General features: G+C 39.0%; 1 protein-coding gene across 2 annotated transcripts in view; it reads left to right on the top strand.

The window, feature by feature from the left end:
- Nucleotides 1-18,829, top strand: part of NRF1 (nuclear respiratory factor 1) — a 111,750-nt gene that overhangs the window by 53,250 nt on the left and 39,671 nt on the right. For both annotated transcript variants that reach the window (XM_084897651.1, XM_084897650.1), the window contains exon 5: nucleotides 7,573-7,713. In XM_084897651.1, coding sequence (XP_084753777.1) covers nucleotides 7,573-7,713 — 141 coding nt within the window. The remainder of the gene's footprint in view (nucleotides 1-7,572; nucleotides 7,714-18,829) is intronic.

The raw sequence follows: 18,829 nt of genomic DNA, 5'->3' as shown, positions 1-18,829 counted from the left end.
TTATGAAGCAAGAACAAGTAGTTGTATGATAGACTAGAATAAGGTAAAAAGAAGTAGATATTTCCCCATTGACTGACATTTAATAAGTATGGCTAAAAAATAAATATCAATAGAATAGGAAGCAAAATATTTCTTCCAGAGCACTAAAGAGGAAATAAAACCAAGGTTATATACAAAAGATAAAAAACAAGGGAAGGAATTCAAAACAAAATACAAAGCATAGAACAAGCTAATATTAGTGAAACTAATTAATTACATTATAAGTCATAAATATAAATGGGTTAAATTCCCTTGTTAAAGACAAAGATTTCTTTCAGATTGGAATAACAACCTAACTCTTTAATTTATGTGGTATACTTACAGTTACAAATGTTCAAAGTAGCTACAAATGATAACATCAAGAAAGTAAAAAGTATCTACAGAATGGGAGAAAATATTTGCAAATCACATATCTGATAAAGAACTTGCATTCAGAATATATATAAAGAACTCTCATAACTCAACGATAAAAAGACAAAACAACCCGATTTTAAAATGGCAAGGAATCTGAGTAGATATTTCTCCAAATGAGATATAGAAATGGACAGCAAACACATGAGCACTAAAAATGAATAATCATTAGTCATTAAGGAAATAAAAATCAAAACTATAATAAGATACCACTTCACCCATTAGGATGACTATGGTAAAAAAAAAAATGGAGAATTATAAGGTAGGACTATGGAGAAAGTAGAATCCCTGTACATTGATTGCTGTTGAGAATGTAGAGTGAAGTAGCTACTTTGGAAAACAGTTTGGCAATTTCTTAAAATGTTAAAAGGAGGGGGGGAAAAGGAAAGTTATCCAGCAATTCTGAATGCAAGTTTTTTACCCAAGAAAACTGAAAATAAAACACATAGCAGCAACACTTAATGCCCAAAAGCATATAGTATACAATATTCATAGAATGTTTGTAAGTTGCTATATTTTTATAACAGCCACAAAGTGGAAATAACCCCAAATGTCCATCAACTAATGGATAGGTTTTTAAAAAGTGTTATTATCCATATAATGGAATATTAATCAGCAATAAAAAATAATCAAGTTTTGATACTTGAATCTTAAAAACATTGTGCTAACTAAAAGAACCCAGTCACGAAAGACCACATATTATATGATTCCATTTATATGCAATGTCTGGAATAGGTAAATCTATAGAGACAGAGAGTAGCTTAGTGGTTGCCAAGATGGAGAAGACAGAAGGGAGGATGGGGACTGACAGCCAATGAGTATGGAGTTTCTTTTAGGGGGGATGAAAATGTTCTAAAATTAGATTATGATGATTCTTGCACAATATATAAATAGGATTGAATTGTACACTTTAAATGTGTGAAATGATTGGCGTGGTTGGCTGAATACAGGGTGGAACAAAAGTAGATTTATAGTTGTGAGTATGCAAAACAAAGTTTATTCTTGTATTATTATTTTCCATATGAACAACTGTATACCTGCTTTTGTCCTACCTTATAATGGACCCCAAAGATAACAAGGTCCAATCCCTAGAACCTTTGAGTGTTGCCTTCTATGGCAAAGAAGACATAAGTATGGTTAAATTAAGGGTCTTGAGCTGGGGAGATTGCCCAGCATTATCCAGGTAGGCCCTAAACCTATCACAGTGTCTTTATAAGAGAGAGATAGCCGAGACTGGTTTGGCTCAATGGATAGAGCGTCGGCTTGGGGACTGAAGGGTCCGGGTTCGATTCCGGTCAAGGGCATGTACCTTGGTTGCGGGCACATCCCCAGTAGGGGGTGTGCAAGAGACAGCTGATCAATGACTCTCTCTCATCGATGTTTCTAACTCTCTATCTCTCTCCCTTTCTCTCTGTACAAAATCAATAAAATATATTAAAAAAAAAAAAGAGAGAGAGAGAGAGAGAGATAAAGGGAAATTGATATAGATGTAAGATATATGATAGTGGAAACAAGAAGTTCGAATTAAGGAAGAAGTCAGGAGCCAAGGAATACAAGCTAGACAGCAGCAAGACAAGACAAGGAAATGGATTCTTTCCTAGGGCTTCCAGGAAAGGTCTCCAGTTCAATTCTTGGTCACAGTGCATACAGGAGGCAGCTGATATCTATCTCTCTGTCTCTGTCTCTGTCTGTCTCTCTCTCTCTCTCTCTCTCTCTCTCTCTCTCTCTCTCTCTCTCTCGTCAATAAAAATATTTAAAAAAAAAACAACAAACAGCCGAGACCGGTTTGGCTCAATGGATAGAGCGTCGGCTTGGGGACTGAAGGGACCCGGGTTCGATTCCGGTCAAGGGCATGTACCTTGGTTGCGGGCATATCCCCAGTAGAGGGTGTGCAAGAGGCAGCTGATCGATGACTCTCTCATCGATGTTTCTAGCTCTCTATCTCTCTCCCTTCCTCTCTGTACAAAATCAATAAAATATATTTAAAAAATAAATAAATAAATAAATAAATAAAAATAAAAAAAACAAACAGCCGAAACCGGTTTGGCTCAGTGGATAGAGCCGTGGTCTGCGGACTGAAGGGTCCCAGGTTCGATTCCGGTCAAGGGCATGTACCTTGGTTGTGGGCACATCCCCAGTGGGGAGTGTGCAGGAGGCAGCTGATTGATGTTTCTCTCTATCCCTTTCCCTCCTCTATAAAAAAATCAATAAAATATATTTTAAAGAAAAAGAAAGAACAAACAACAACTTCTAAACGTTTGTGGCCAGAGCAATCAAACAGCATGGTATTGGCATAAAAACAGATAGAGAACAATGAAATAAAATAGAGATCCCAACCGAAACCGGTTTGGCTCAGTGGATAGAGTGATGGCCTGCGGACTGAAAGGTCCCGGGTTCGATTCCGGTCAAGGGCATATACCTTGATTGCGGGCACATCCCCAGTGGGGGGTGTGCAAGAGGCAGCTGATCGATGATTCTCTCTATCCATCTCTCTTCCTCTCTGTGAAAAATCAATAAAATATATATTTAAAAAAATAAATAAATAAATAAAAATAAAATAATAAAATAGAGATCCCAGGAATAAACCCATGCTTACACGGTCCATTAATATTTGATAAAGGGGGCAAGAATATACAATGTCACAAAGATAGCCTTTTCAATCAATGTGTTGGGAAAATTGGCAGATACATGCAGAAAAATTAAACAAGACCACCTTCTTACACCATGTACAGGAATAAACTCAAAATAGATTTAAGACTTAAATGTAAGACTTGAAACCATAAAAATCTTAGAAGAAAACATGGGCAGTAAATTCTCAGGCATTTCCCTTAGCAATATTTTTTCTGATGTGTCTCCTCAGCCAAGTGAAGCAAAAGGGGAAATAAACAATAGGGACTATATCAAACTAAAAGTTTTTGCACAGCAAAGGAAACCACAGACAAAATGAAAAGACAATCTACTGAAAGGGACAAGATGCTCAGCAATGACACATCCAATTGGGGGTTAATATCCAAACTTAATAAATGGCAAAAATACCCAACTCAATGGCAAAAAAAACAAAACAAAACAAAAAAAAACCAAAAACCCAATCTGGTTAAAAAAAATGAGAAAAGGCTGAAACCGGTTTGGCTCAGTGGATAGAGTGTTGGCCTGTGGACTGAAAGGTCCCAAGTTTGATTCCAGTCAAGGGCATGTACCTTGATTGTGGACACATCCCCAGTGTGTGTGTGTGGGGAGGGGGGGGGGGGCGGGGGGGGACACGGACTGATCAATGTTTATCTCTTATCGATGTTTCTAACTCTCTATCCCTCTCCCTTCCTTTCTGTAATAAATCAATAAAATAAATTTTAAAAATGAGAAAAGTTCCTGAATAGACTGCTCCAAAGAGGACATATACAGATGGCCAATAGACATATAAAAAGATGCTCAATGTCACTAATCATCAAAGAAATACAAATTAAAACCACGAGATACCACCTCACACCTGTCAGAATGGCCGTCAATAAATGAACAGACATCTTAGGATGCGGAGAAAAGGGAACTTTTGGTGGGAATGCAAATTGGTACGGTCACTATGAAACATAGTATGGAGGTTCCTCACAAAATTTATAATGGAGGAACTCTTACAAAATTTATAATGGAATCACTTGTGACCTAGTGATTCCACTTCTGGGTATATATCCATAGAAACCAAAGAATGTATACACCCCTGTGTTCATTGCAGCATTAGCTACAATAACCAAGATATGGAAGCAACCCAAGTGCCCACCTGTAGGTGAGGGGATAGAAAAAGTGATAGTACATGTCTATAATGGAATATTACTTAGCCATAAAAAGGAATGTGATCTCACCACTTCAATAGCCTAGATGGACCTAGAGGGTATTATGCAAAATGAAATAAGTCAGAGAAAGTCAGATACCATATAATTTCATTTATATACAGAATCTAAAAGGAGAGAAATAAGTGAACAAACAAAGCAGAAACAGTCCCGGATACAGAAAACAGACTGATGGTTGCCAGAAGGGAGAGGGGTTGAGGAACTGGGAGGAAAGGTGAAGGGATTAAGAAGTACAAATTGGTAGTCACAAAATAGTCATGGGGATATAAAGTACAGCATAAGGAATCTATAAAAGCCCAAGTGACCAGCCGACTGGCCAGTAGCTAGGACATGCACTGACCACCAGGGGGCAGATGCTCAACACAGGAGCAGAAACCTCTGGCATGGAAACATGGAAGAGACTGATGAATCTCAGAGGGCAGGGGGAAAGGTGGGAAGAAATTAACCAAAGATCTTCTATGCATACTCGAGGCCCTGTGCACAGATTCGTGCACCAGTGGGGTCCCTTGGTCTCTCCTGCAGGGATTGGACCTAAACCAGCTCTCTGAGAGGTCCTGGGTTGCAAGAAGTGCAACCTATTCTGCAGGCCAGGCCAAGGCACCCCACCGGTGCACAAAGCTGTGCACCGGGGCTCTAGTATAGTCAATAGTACTGTAATACCTATGTATGGGTACTTGAAATATTGGGGGACCCCTTTGTAAAGTATATATGATTATCTGCTGTGCTGTGCACCTGAAACTAATACAAGATTATATTGAATGTAAACTATAATTGAAAAAATTTTAATTAAAAAATATTGTGGTCATACCTGAAGTTGTTTTTGTAAATTTCTCTGAGGGATGCCCTACCATCATGTTTGGGTTTTTTTTTTTAAACCTCAAGATATTTTTAAGGAATTATAGCACTGATAAGTTTAGCTAAATGCCTGAATATGAATTCCTGTATTTTACTAATCCATAAAAATGGATGAAATAGTTTGAAACTAGCTAATTACATAGTAATAATCTAATGATTTCCTATCATCACATGCCAGGTGTTTCCAGCAAAATGAAATTTATTTTATGTATTAACATTAATTCTTAATATACGTTCTTACTACTAATACAATGATTTAACCTGATACATTAAAATTCAAAGACTGGAACCTAGCCTGGTAGCTCAGTGGTTGAGCGTCAACCCATGAACTAGGAGGTAACGGTTTGATTCCTGGTCAGAGCACCTGCCTAGGTTGTGGACTCAGTCCTCAGTAGGGAGCACGCAGGAGGCAGCCAGTCAGTGAATTCTCATCTTTGATGTTTCTATCTCTCCCTTAGCCTTCCTCTCTGAAAATCAATACAAATATATTTATTTTAAAAAAGACTAGAACCTAGGTTTATAAGATTCAGTTTTTCTGTGGGTTGGTAGTATAAAAACTCTACCCGGGATACAGAAACCTAGAAAGCAGAAAATGTAAATTCTTAAAGTTGCCATGGCAACACCAGCTGCTTATATTACAATAATTAAGTTGGTAAATTTTTTTATTTTATTTTATTGATTTTTTTACAGAGAGGAAGGGAGAGAGATAGAGAGCTAGAAATGTCGATGAGAGAGAAACATCGACCAGCTGCCTCCTGCACAGCCCCCACCGGGGATGTGCCTGCAACCAATGTACATGCCCTTGACCGGAATCGAACCCGGGACCTTTCAGTCCGCAGACCGACACTACCACTGAGCCAAACTGGCTTCGGCAAGTTGGTAAATTTTTTAAAACTTTCTTTTTTATTAGAAACCAGTATAAAACTGAATTTTTAGAGTGATAATGGTTCTACACATTTGCACTATTTTTCTTTAATCCATTTCATTGTTGATCTATTTGGAAAGTTCTAAAACTGCAAAAGTTGTACTTCGTGGACAACAATAATTTTTACTTTTTCACATGCTGGAGGTGGGGTATGGGAATCTTTGTTTCTTAATCCTTATAATGAGATATTTATAAGGAAGTGTGTCCTGATTGAGAGTCCAGTCCACTTAGCAGAAAACCTAAGACTCAAACATTTTTGTAACTTCTGAGTAAATCTCATCTTCCCTTTTTTCTTAAGTTAATGGCTTGAGATCTGAATGCAAGTTAATTGTCTATCCCATGTTGCCACATTTTCATAATTCCATGGCTTCTTTGTTATCCCCAAAGGCTTTCTCATCCCCCTGTGCATTTTTGCAAGTGAATGAACCTATTATTGTTGCTTGTAGGATCCAGTGTCTCTTTACCGTTTCTGCTCACCATGGAAGAATGTGTGCATGTACAAATGTGCTGCTGTTAAGTTCTCAGTCTTTTGAGAGACCTTTCACTAGCAGTGCAGAGAGTGGACTCAGAACAATACTGGTTCAGACCAGTGCTTGTCAGAGCTACAAAGGCATCATGGGGTTGAAGTTCACCTCCGTCATCAGGAAGTACCAGAAAGAAGGAGGACCTGACCTGTGGGGCTCTCTCTGGCCTTGGGCCTTACTAATAGTGGCACCTTTGCCACCTAGCTACAATATTCACCTCTGGGTTGTTGTTTTTTCTGATGCCTTTCTGTCCAGCTTCTTGGACACTTGACTCTCTAATCTGTTTGGTAGTCTGGCTTTGCAGGAAAGTAACAAGTTTTAGAGACAAGTTTTTAGTTATCTTGAAAATGTTTTTGGCATTTAACTGCCACAGCTAGGCTTTATCAAATGGCCTGGGAAATGCCATATAATGAAAGCCATTCCTATTAGATCTGGAACAGGTGATGGAACCAGCATTGACAGAAAAAATGGTTTTAACCGAGAAACAGTATTTCTATAAAACCTTTATTCCTTTTTACTGTTGTTACCTGTAAGTTTTGTTTGTTTGTTTTCTTTGTTAATCCTCACCCGAGAATATTTTTTCCATTGATTGATTTTTAGAGAGAGTGGAAGGGAGGGGGAGAAAGAGAGAGAGAGAAACATCAACGTGAGAGGGACACATTGATTGGTTACCTCCCCCACCTACCCTGACCAGGCCTGGGGATCAACCTGTATCCGAGGTATGTGCCCTTGACCGGATTTGAACCCACAACTCTTCAGTCCGTGAGCCGACGCTCTAACCACTGAGCCAAACTGGATAGGGCTTCATTTAATTCTGAACAAGGTGATGTCTTTGAGACCAGTGCTAGTTGTAGAAGTGTTTGTTCTTAGGCTTCTGTACTGGCTGAGGGAGACCAGCCCCACCCACTCGCTAGTTGCTTTGCACCATCCCTCCCTGGTAGCTGGGCATCTTGTTTACTTCTGCCCTAATTCCCTGCAGGTGCGTAAGTACAAGAGCATGATCCTGGAAGACCTGGAGTCCGCCCTAGCGGAACACGCCCCTGTGCCACAGGAAGTTAACTCAGAGTTGCCGCCTCTCACCATCGATGGAATTCCAGTCTCTGTGGATAAAATGACCCAGGTAAGGGGTAGGAAGTGAGGAGGAGACACAAAGACAAGTGGCACAGGTGTTGCTGCGCCTCAGATGACTTTCCTTAGTCTTGTCCTCAGTAATACCACTAGAGTGAGATACAGCCTAGAGCTGATTGTGAAACAGGAGAAGCCTTGGAAGAGAAAATGTTGTGCCAGAAGAATGCTCCCCACCAGGGGCATGGATGTGGCCTCCTCCTTCTGCTGGAAGTTTTTACTGCCTCTTGGGTCCTTGGGTTAGCTAACGAAACTTAGCTTGGAGTTGGTTTGGAAAGGAGACTGTTAGACTTTGATGAATCACAGTAAAGTGGGGCAAGGAACTTTTAGCCTCTTTTGGGCTGAGCTGCTCCTCCATGTACATTCTGGCTCCCACCACATCCTGCCCAGGAAGGCTCCCTCTCCAGGGAAGGAGGGCGGAAAGCTCAGAAGGACACCTCACTGACTCATTGCGCCCCTCCTCTTCCTTTCAGAAGGAAATCACAATGTTCTTAGCCTGATACATCAGGAATGTTGCTGAGATTGTTTCTTTAAAAATTTTTAACTTTAAAAGTGATAGCTTAAACAAAGCTAACTGTCTTTTTATATCATATTTTCTCACCTTGTTTTCTTAATATATGTTGCTAAATTCAGTTGTGAGTTTTCTTTCCTTTTCCTGTCTTCCCAGCAGCATTTACCACAGTTGATTATTTCTTTCTTCTACACAGTTTCTGTGACCCCCCACATTCTCCTGAATATTCTTCTGCTCAGTGGATCCTCCCTCTTCTGCTGGCTTTTCTTCCTCTTCTTACCTGGTCTATGTTGGCATGTCCCAGGGCTCTATCTTTATTTCTCTCCAAGTGATCTAATCCTGTCCTGTGGACTTTCTATCCCATCTATATTCTGTGTGCACCCCAGCTTATACCAACTACTGTTAGATCCTTAATACCAGGTGTTCATAACAGAACCTATGAATGCCCCCACCCACTGCACTCTCCAAATCTCTTCCTCCCCTTGTATTCCCATGTCAGTTAATGGCGCCATTGTCCATCTGGTTACTCATATCCCGTCATAGGAGTAAATCCTTGATTTCCCTGTTTTGCCCTCACTCCCCTACCAACCACATCTAATTATTAGCAAGTCATGTCAATTCACCTCAACTATACCTTGAATCTGATTATTCTTCTTAGTTCCCATCACACCCTAGCCCAAGCCTTCAGCATCTCTCACATAGACTTTTTTAGTTGATCAATTTTGTTGATCTTGCTGCCACTCTTGTTCTGCTACAGGCCATGCTCAACAGAACCACCTGAGATTTAAAAAAAACAACAACCCACAAATGAGGTCATGTCACTCTTGTTTAAGCTCTTTAGTGGCTTTCCATTGTTTCTTGGATCAAATTCAGATTTTGTCATGGCCTCTGAGACTCTATGTAATCTGGCCTCTTTCAAACTCATTGTCCATTCTTTCCCTCAGTTAGTGTGCTATGGCCAAACTAGCCCTCTTTCTTTTTGTTAGACACCCAAGCGCATTCTTTTACTTTTGCTGTTCCCTCTGTCTGCAACATTTTTCTCCCAGAACATTGTGTGGTGGACCTTACCTTATTCAAAGTGTAGCTCAGATATCACCACCTTCTTGTCTCATCTAATGAAGTTTATTTCTCCCATCAAGTCACTACCTAATACATCCTGTATTTTATTGTCTTTGTATTATAAGTTCTCACTTAACATTTTTGATAGGTTCTGCAACTTTTTTTTTTTTTTAATATATTTTTATTGATTTTTTACAGAGAGGAAGGGAGATAGATAGAGAGCTAGAAACGCTGATGAGAGAGAAACATCTTATCAGCTGCCTCTTGCACACCCCCAACCGGGGATGTGCCCGCAACCAATGTACATGCCCTTGACCAGAATCGAACCTGGGACCTTTCAGTCCACAGACCGACGCTCTACCACTGAGCCAAACCGGCTTCGGCTAGGTTCTGCAACTTTAAGCGAAATGACATACAAGGAAACCAGTTTTACCATAGGCTATTGATATAAACAAGAGTTAAATGGCTATAGCATCTCATCAATGTTATAATGAGATGGCATTATTTGAGGATCTGCTGCACTTATCTCTGGTCTCTTTCCAGTAGGGTCTTAGTTTCTGTTTTTCATTACTATCCAGTACAGCTGCCCGACACCTAATAACATCTGTATCCTAAATAATACTTGGTCAGTATCTGTCTAATGTATGATGTAGGGGGTCAGAGCAAAAATGGATCCAGCGTAGTGGGTAACTGAATTGTGAGGTTCCTGAATGGGATTCACTCGGTACAGACATTGATGCTGCTGCTAGGGAGGGACACTTTTCTTCCTTCTAAGTCTGAACAAGAGACTTGGTCTGAAATAAAACAACATTTTATAAATATAAAGCTAAATTGAAATCTTTCCATGGATACTTGAATGATCTCTAAATAATGGTTCAAAAAGGAAGGCATTATCTAAACTTTTCCTGCCATTTCGTACCTGCTATTATTCTGTTCTTAGAGCCATTCTGACTGGTTAAAGAAAACATGAGGTGATTTTTTTTTCCAATTGATGTAAATAATTTATTCAGTATCTCATCTAAAGTCGAATAAGCTTCTGATTGAAAATGCATTTAGGTAGAGTCCTGTCCTGTGATGGGCATTTCCCCCTTCTTGTCAAAGTTGAGGCGCTAGGTTGAAATAATCTGGATACTGATAATCACGAGAATTGGCTAATGGCCACAAAAGTCGGAGCAAATAGTTTAATTGTATTAGAGATAAAACATTGTTTTTTCCAGTTCTCAACAAAACATTAGCAAAGAGGATCCAACAATACATTAACAAGATCATACACCATGATCACGTTGGATTTATTCTGGGGATGCAAGGTTAGTCCAACGTTCTCAAATCAATAAATGTGATATACCACATAAACAAAACGAAAGATAAAAACCACATGATCATATCAATAGATGCAGAAAAAGCATTTGATAAAATCTACCATCCATTTATGATAAAAACTCTCAGCAAAGTGGAAATAGAAGGAACATACTTCAGTGGAATAGAGGCCATGTGTGACAGACCCACAGCTAACATCATACTCAATGGAAAAAAACTACAAGCTTTGCCCTTAAGATCAGAAAAAGACCAGGGATGTTGGCTTTCACCACTCTTATTCAACGTAGTACTGGAAGTCCTAACCATAGCAATTAGACAAAAAGAAGAAATAAAAGGCATTCCAATTGGAAAGGAAGAAGAAAACTGTCATTATTTGCAGATGACATAATACTGTTAAGAGAACCCTAAAAACTTCACCAAAAAAACGATTAGAATTGATAATGAATTCAGTAAAGTAACCGGATACAAAATAAATATCTAGAAATCAGTTGTATTTGTGTACATCAGTAATGAACTATCAGAAAGGGAAACTAAGAAAACATCCCATCCAAAATTACCTTTAAAAAAAAACAAAAAAAAACCTGTAGGAATGAACTTAACTAGGAATGTAAAAGACCTGTACTTGGAAAATAAGACCGAAGAAAGAAATTGAAGAAGATACAAATAAATGGAAGCATATACCATATTCACGGATAGGAAGAATTAACATCATTAAAATGTCCATACTACTGTTGAGCCAGCGTGGCTCAGTGGTTGAACGTTGACCTATGAACCAGGAAGTTACAGTTTGATTCCCTGTCAGGGCACATGTCCGGGTTGTAGGCTCGGTCCCCAGTGTGGGGTGTGCAAGAGACAGCTGATCATGATTCTCTCTCATCATTGATATTTCTATCTCTCCCTCTCCCTCTCTCTCTGAAATCAATAAAAATATATTAAAATAAATAATAAATAAATATAATGTCCATACTACCCAAAGCAATCTGTAGATTCAGTACAGTGCCTACCAGGATACCAAAGTTGTGTGTCACAGAACTAGAATAATTATTCCAAAAATTTATATGGAACCACAAAAGACCTACTTGTATAAGAAGTGAAGGAGGTTGAGGCAGAAGAAATTTTAATTTAGTTTCCATTCTCCAACCCCAGAATCCATTTACTACAATGAAATAATAAAGTCCTCTTTTTCAGGGATTTTGAAAGCCAGGTTAGTAACATTTTCTAGAATACTTCAGATCAGAGACATGTTTCTCAAACTCGGCATGCATAGGAACTACCTGAAGTGTGGTTTGTTTAAATGCAGACGGAATCAGGAGGTGTGGGGTGGGGCCCGAGGTTCTGCCTCGCAGCAAGCTCCCAGGTGATGGATGCCTAACCTGCTGGTTCCCAGAGTACACTTTGACTCGAAGGAGTGTTTTTAGAGAGTCTTTAAATAATAATGATGATTTTGCTAGTGGAAAATCAGTTCTGCTCTTTGCCACATTTGAGTCCTATAGGATTCTCTTGTTCTTAGAGGTTGTAAATATTTTTGGAACTTGTGTTAGAAGAGATTCAGGCAAACATTATAATTACAGAAGAAATATCTCTGGAAAAACCAGTTTATTGATTGGTTGAAATCCACTCTTTTTTCCCTTCTCTGTTCCCTATCCCCACCTTGAACTTACTGTCCTCTCTTACTCTCACTGGGGCAGTCTTCGTTGCTTTAATATTCCCTTGGAGTGATGATGCAACAGGATAGTAATTCTTCACCAGATTATAGGGAAACCTTCAGAAACATTCGGCACATGATTGCTTCATTAGGAAGAACTTACTCACCAGGCTTGACATGTTTTACTTAGAAAACATTCATTAGTTTTTAATTTAGGTTTTTTAAGTGTTGTTCTGTTTTCTTCTACTCAAAGAGTAGAAGCATTATGCTGTGCGAAACAAGCCAAACACAAAGGACAGGTATCGTGTGATTCCCCTTACCAGTACATGAGCTATCGAGAATGGAAAATTCAGAGAGACAGAAAGTAGAGGAGAGGTAACCAGGGGCTGTGGAAAATAGAAATGGTAGTTACTATTTAACGGGTACAGAGTTTGTTTGGGTGATGATGAATAAGTTCTGGAAATACATAGTAGTGATGGTTGTACATATTATGATTGTACTTAATGCCAATAAATTATATATATTAAGTGGTAAATTTTATGTTGTGTATATTTTACCCCAATATAGAAAAGTATTTTGAAGCAAGGCTAGATAAAAAGTATTTCATTTTAGTGGTCCTCTAACTTGGCTGCACAATAGAATCACTTGGGGAACTTAAATCCTAGTGCCAGGCCACACTTCAGACCAATTAAATCGGAATCTCTGGGGATGAGATCCAGGCATCTGTAGGTTTAATGTCCCAAGACGATTCCAGTGTGCAACCAACTTTGAAACTGCTGCTTCTTACTATAGTGTCAGCATCTATATGCAAGGTTTTCCTTACTGTCTAAAATTATTTTTTTTAAAGTGTTTATGGATATGGTACCATTCCACATTTTATAAATATTAGATAGGGAGGATGAGGTTAAGAGAATATAAAAGTAACAAAAAATTGCTCTTAAAAATAGGACATAGCTTATTGTGACTAGAGTAAAAAAAATAAGGGTATATTTAGGAATACTGGGGGGAGGGAATCGGCACATAAATTTCATATTCAAGATATAACTAGACTAGGGGAAAATACTTACAAATTATATGACAAAAATTAATGTTCAGAATAGATTAATATTTTCTTCAAATTAAGAAAAAGATAACTAGAAAAATAAGCAAAGCATTCTAACCAGTTCACAAAAGAAAAGGCCATCGATAAACATAAAAAAGATTCTCACCCTCATTAGTAATGACAATTAAACAACTTCACCCAGCAGTGAGGCTCAGTGGCTGAGCTTTGACCTATGAACCTGAAGGTCACGGTTTGATTCCCTGTCAGGGCACACGCTCAGGTTGCAGGCTCAATCCACAGTAGGTGGCCTGGGGTGTTTAGGAGGCAGCCAATCAGTGATTCTCATCATTGATGTTTCTATCTCCCTCTCTTTTCCTCTCTGAAATCAATTAAAATGTATTTAAGAAATAAATATAATAAACAATTTCTTCCACATCCGATGAGCCAAAAAAAGAAAGCTTGGTAATAATAAAACGTGAAGGACAGTATGAAAAAGTGAGGATCGACGTGCATTGTATATGGGATTGGGATTGGCAGTGTCTTTTTGATAAAATGTTAAGTGCTGACTTAACTGGTTTGGTTCAGTGGATAGAATGTTGACCTGCGGACTCAAGGGTCCCAGGTCCAATTCCAGTCAAGGGCATATACCTTGGTTTTGGGCAAATCCCCAATAGGGCATGTGCAGCAGGCAGCTGATTGATGTTTCTCTCTCATCGATGTTTCTAACTCTGTATCCCTCTCCCTTCCTCTCTGTAAAATATCAATAAAATATATATTTTTTTTAAAATGTTAAGTGCTTATCCCCTTGTTAGCAGGCAATTCCACTTTCTGCTACACACGTGTGCACAAAGAAGTCTGTACATGCACTATAAACCTAAATATTTATCAATAGAACTGTTAAATAAAATGGGAAAATCTACACCTTGGATACTAGGCAATTATTTTTTAGGGAGATTATTCTAGTATAATCTAATCAGAAGATCTATATGTTGAAATGTTGAGTGGAAAAAGTGAGTTGTAGTAAAATGTGTACAGTATGGTACCATTTGTGTGTTCTCTCATCACATCAAACTGTGTCTTTCCAGTTATATTTATGTAAATGCATAGAATTTGGCCAATAAGGAAGGATGTTTATCAAACAAATGCCTCTGGACAGGTGACTAGATTGGAGGAAGGTGAATCAAAAAGAGGACTTGGACTTTATTTATTTAAATTTTTATACAAAAGAGTACGTCTGGCATAAGCTAGCAGAAATTGACCAATGTGAGACTCTAAGAGAAGGCAGAATGGTTAGAGCATTTTGATTAATGAGAGTGACCATTTGCTAGTTGGTTGGGTGTGGAGGTAGAGGAGCACAAGTATTGGCTTGAAAGAGGAGTCTTTAAATGGGTATCTTCACTGGCTGTCCCTTGCATTCTCTAAACTTACCTTTCCTTCTGTAGTTCTTCCCCTGTTGCTATAGGAATGTGTTTAAGGGAAAGTAAGATTGAGAAGCCAGTTTTTCTCCCGGCACAGCCAGGGGATGGCGTTTCTAATAGGGAAAGCCACTTTCATTCTCTCTCTGAGCAGAGATCAGTGATAAAGATAATCCCAAATAGTGAGCAAAAAGGTCATTTTGATTTTCCTCCTCTGTCCGTTAAGTGTTTATTTGAATATGATTTGGTCTGTCAAGTTCATAATTTAAATGAAAATAATGAAGTTATAGTCTGAAAATTTTCCAGTTTTTCTTCCCTGCCACATTTCTGTTTTCCTGTAAGCTATAGTAAACATCACCTTTCAACATGATTTGTTTTCAGCAGCCTTCTCTGTAACCTGTTACATACTAGAGACCTGATCCACGAAATTCGTGCAAGGGACTCATTCCTCGCAGCCCCAGCTTTGTCTGGAAGGTTGTTCATCTGTCTGGTATAATTAGCATATTACACTCTTATTATTATAGATTCTTTGACCTCTTTAGTAGAGGAGATTTGGCCAACATTTTGTTTTGAAAAGCCTTTTCTTGGGACTGAAAATAAATAGACATCAGGAGCCTCAAAATCCCTAGACTAGGGTACATGTAGAACAAAGAAGGAATGAGAAAGGAGTATTTGGGAATATATAAAGATAATGCAATGTTGGACAACAAAGAATTTAACTGAATTTACAAGTGGAAAACTTCTAGGAGAGTAAGAATTATTACATCATTTTAGCCAGATTAAACTTTTTAAAGTTTTAGAAAATCTTTTTTTTAAAACCATCTGTGGCTTCCACATAATCTTTCCTTTTGACTGCCACTGGCATGAATTTGACACCATTTTTCTTTGCTGAATGTGCCCTGGATGGAATGATATTTTCTACTCTTTGCTGGTTTGAGGTGGGTTTACTGAGAAAGCTGGGCACTTTAAGCCCATCTAGAGGTTGAAAATTAGAATAAGGGCCAGGAAAGCTTTTTGCTGCCCAATTAGAGGACAGCCTGCGAAGGCAGGCTTTACCCTCGCTGATCCTGTTGATTGTCTCCCCTGCGGATTAAAGACAAACCTTCTTTAACAAGCACATTGAATAGCTTGGGTTTCCAAAACTCGCCAGCACCAGTAATTAATCCAACTGGTAATGAGAGCACAGTGCTGAATTCTTGAAAGAATCATTTAACTCTTTCTCTGCTGGACAGCTCATTTCCCTTATTGATGGCCCGTAGCCTTAGCACTGTTTACGTGGGGTAATATAAAGATAGACTGGTAGAAAATGGCCTTTTTCAGTTAAATTATTCTATCTCTGTGTACTTAATGTCCTTTATCCCCAAAGTATATGTATTTAAAAAGTGAACTTTCATATTAGAAAGTGCTTTTTTACCTCTTGTTTTGATATAGAAGTTTTGTGCAGTTGATAATTAGTACTTTTAAAAAGCTAAGATCTGCTTCTGAATAGGAATTTGTACACCAGCCATTAATTTCACTGTGGTTCTTTTTTTTTTTTTTTTTTTTTTTTTTAAATATATTTTATTGATTTTTTTTTAGAGAGAGGGATAGAGAGTTAGAAACATCGATGAGAGAGAGTCATCAATCAGCTGCCTCTTGCACACCCCCTACTGGGGATGTGCCCAAAACCAAGGTACATGCCCTTGACCGGAATCGAACCTGGGACTTTTCAGTCTGTAGGCCGACGCTCTCTCCACTGAGCCAAACTGGTTTCGGCTGTGGATCTATTTTTTAACTTAATAGGGGGTTGGCCTGTGGACATAACCTTCCCTTTGGGCTGCTTTTTCCTGTCTATCTCTCCTTCCTGTGAGTTTGAAACATTTCCATCCAGAGATTTCTAGCACACAAAACATTTTTGAGATGGGGGACTAAGCGAGACGGGCCAGACACACCCTGGAGCCCTCCTGCAGCCTCTCCCCAGTTGGCCAACCTCCTGCGTCCCTCCCTGGCACCAAATGCGCATGGTGGGATCCCTCGGCCTGGCCTGTGCCCTCTTGAAATCCGGGACCCCTCGGGGGATATCAGAGAGTGGGTTTTGGCACAATCCCACAGTCCAGGCCAAGGGACCCCACTGGTGCATGAATTTGTACACCAGACCTCCAGTGTAATATTTATATTTATTATTATGATATATTATTATTATTATTATTATTATTATTATTATATAATCTGGCCACTCAGTGAATATTTATATTTATTTTTAAAAAGAGAGGGGAGTTCCCCAAGGAAACCAAATAGAAGCATACAGTAACATTGGGCTGTGAAAGTGGGACTGGAAAAGAAGAGATGACTATCACAGACATTTCAAAGAAGAAATAATTGAACTTGCAATGAGTGGCTAGATGGGTGTTGCAGGAAAGAGGTAAACCTGGGGTTTTGAGCTTGGACATCTAGGGAAAGGAGATGGGGTTCTACCGGCAAAGACAAAGACTTTGAGAGACAAGTAGTTGGAGAGAGGGGAGCGGAGAGTTTAAGTGAGTGCTGGTGCTGTGCGCACACTTCAAGTTACCAATGAGTTCTTGAAACCCAGCCTGGCGTGAGAGAGCCAAAGCCAGGTGCCAAGGTGGCCTGGAGCTGAGGAGCATGGGGAAACTACTGGGGCAAATGGCCAGGGGGTCAGGAACTGAGGAAATAATCAGGATTGGAGACTATCTGGGGTTCCAAGTAAGATTTGAGCAGACTGTCAACGAAGTGTTTTCAACTGTGAGTTCTTTCTGGAAGGTTTAGTCTTACATTAGTTTAGAAATGTTTAGCCTTCTTATTTCATTATCTCCAGATTCTACTTAATATGGATATAAAGAACTCCCCTTCTGGAGACTGTTAATGGGATTAAAAGAAAAAAAGGCATAAGTTTATTTTATTTATGCACTTGAGAAAACCATTGTTTTTTTTATATGAAGAAATGTAAATATTGAGTGTGAGGATTAAGCTTTTTCCTTCTCTGTATCTATCTAAGGCTAGAAAAGGACACACTCCTAGGAAACCAGGATAAAGGGGAAAATGACTTTGAGATGCACTTTCTTAAAATAACTGAAGGAGTGACCTCATGAGCCAGCGATAGCCTGGGTTTGCAAATGGATACATTTCTATTAGCTTGCTGCTTGATGCTGCAGAGCCAAATATAACGGAGTGTATTATATCATATCCTGGAGACGAGACTGTCTGGGAGAGGGGGGACTTAGAGAGGTGAAATGGCAGAGTCAGCACAAGAATTGGGAATGTAAATACTATCAACTATAGCTTCCTTTATTAGGTAAACATTGCTGATTTGGGCTCATGATTCCCTATTATGTGATCATTTGTATCATCTTCTGGTAGAATAATATTTAAACAGGAACACCTGATCTTTATATAGGCTCTTCAGTATAAAAGTGTTGCTGCACTCATCTCTCATTAATACTTTAGTATTCCCATTTCTGGTTTTTTTCTTTTTCTGCATGACAACGATAGCCTTGTGTCCTTGGGTCTGACTTGTTGCTAAATTTCTCCTCTTCTTTGGTCTTAAGCTATAGAGGCAATATGGATGTATCCTTAGCTGGACGATAGGGTTTATCTCTGAAGTGTTGTAGACCATCAGGTTATAAGGAAAGCAGAATGTCTGGGAAAGAAGATTATAGCTTGATAAACTGCTTCTTTTGTCAGAAATCATTGCCAGCAATTAAGAACATTCACAAAATAGGTTTCCATTCTCCCTCCAACATACACACAGTGCAGTTACTGTCCCGAGAGATAAAGAATGGCAGTTGTGCCTAACCGATATGGCTCAGCAGTTGAGCATAGACCCAGGAACCAAGAGATCACAGGTTTGATTCCTGATCAGGGCACATGCCTGGGTTGAGGCTCGATCCCCAGTAGTGGGGGTACAGGAGGCAACCAATCAGTGATGTTTCTCATCAATGTTTCAACTCTCTATCCCTCTCCCTTCCTCTCTCTAAAAAACTCGATAAAAACATATTTTTAAAAGAAGAATGGCAGTTGTCTCTTTGGTTTAATACCTGTTTGGCCTGGATTCAATTTGTAAAATAAATCTAAATGAAGTCCATAATGTTTTTAAGATCACACATACTTCACTATCTCTATATG

Source organism: Pipistrellus hanaki (genome assembly GCF_964339955.1).
Source record: "Pipistrellus hanaki genome assembly, chromosome: 10".
NCBI classification, from domain to species: Eukaryota; Metazoa; Chordata; class Mammalia; order Chiroptera; family Vespertilionidae; genus Pipistrellus; species Pipistrellus hanaki.
This window is presented reverse-complemented; position numbering and strand designations above follow the sequence as displayed.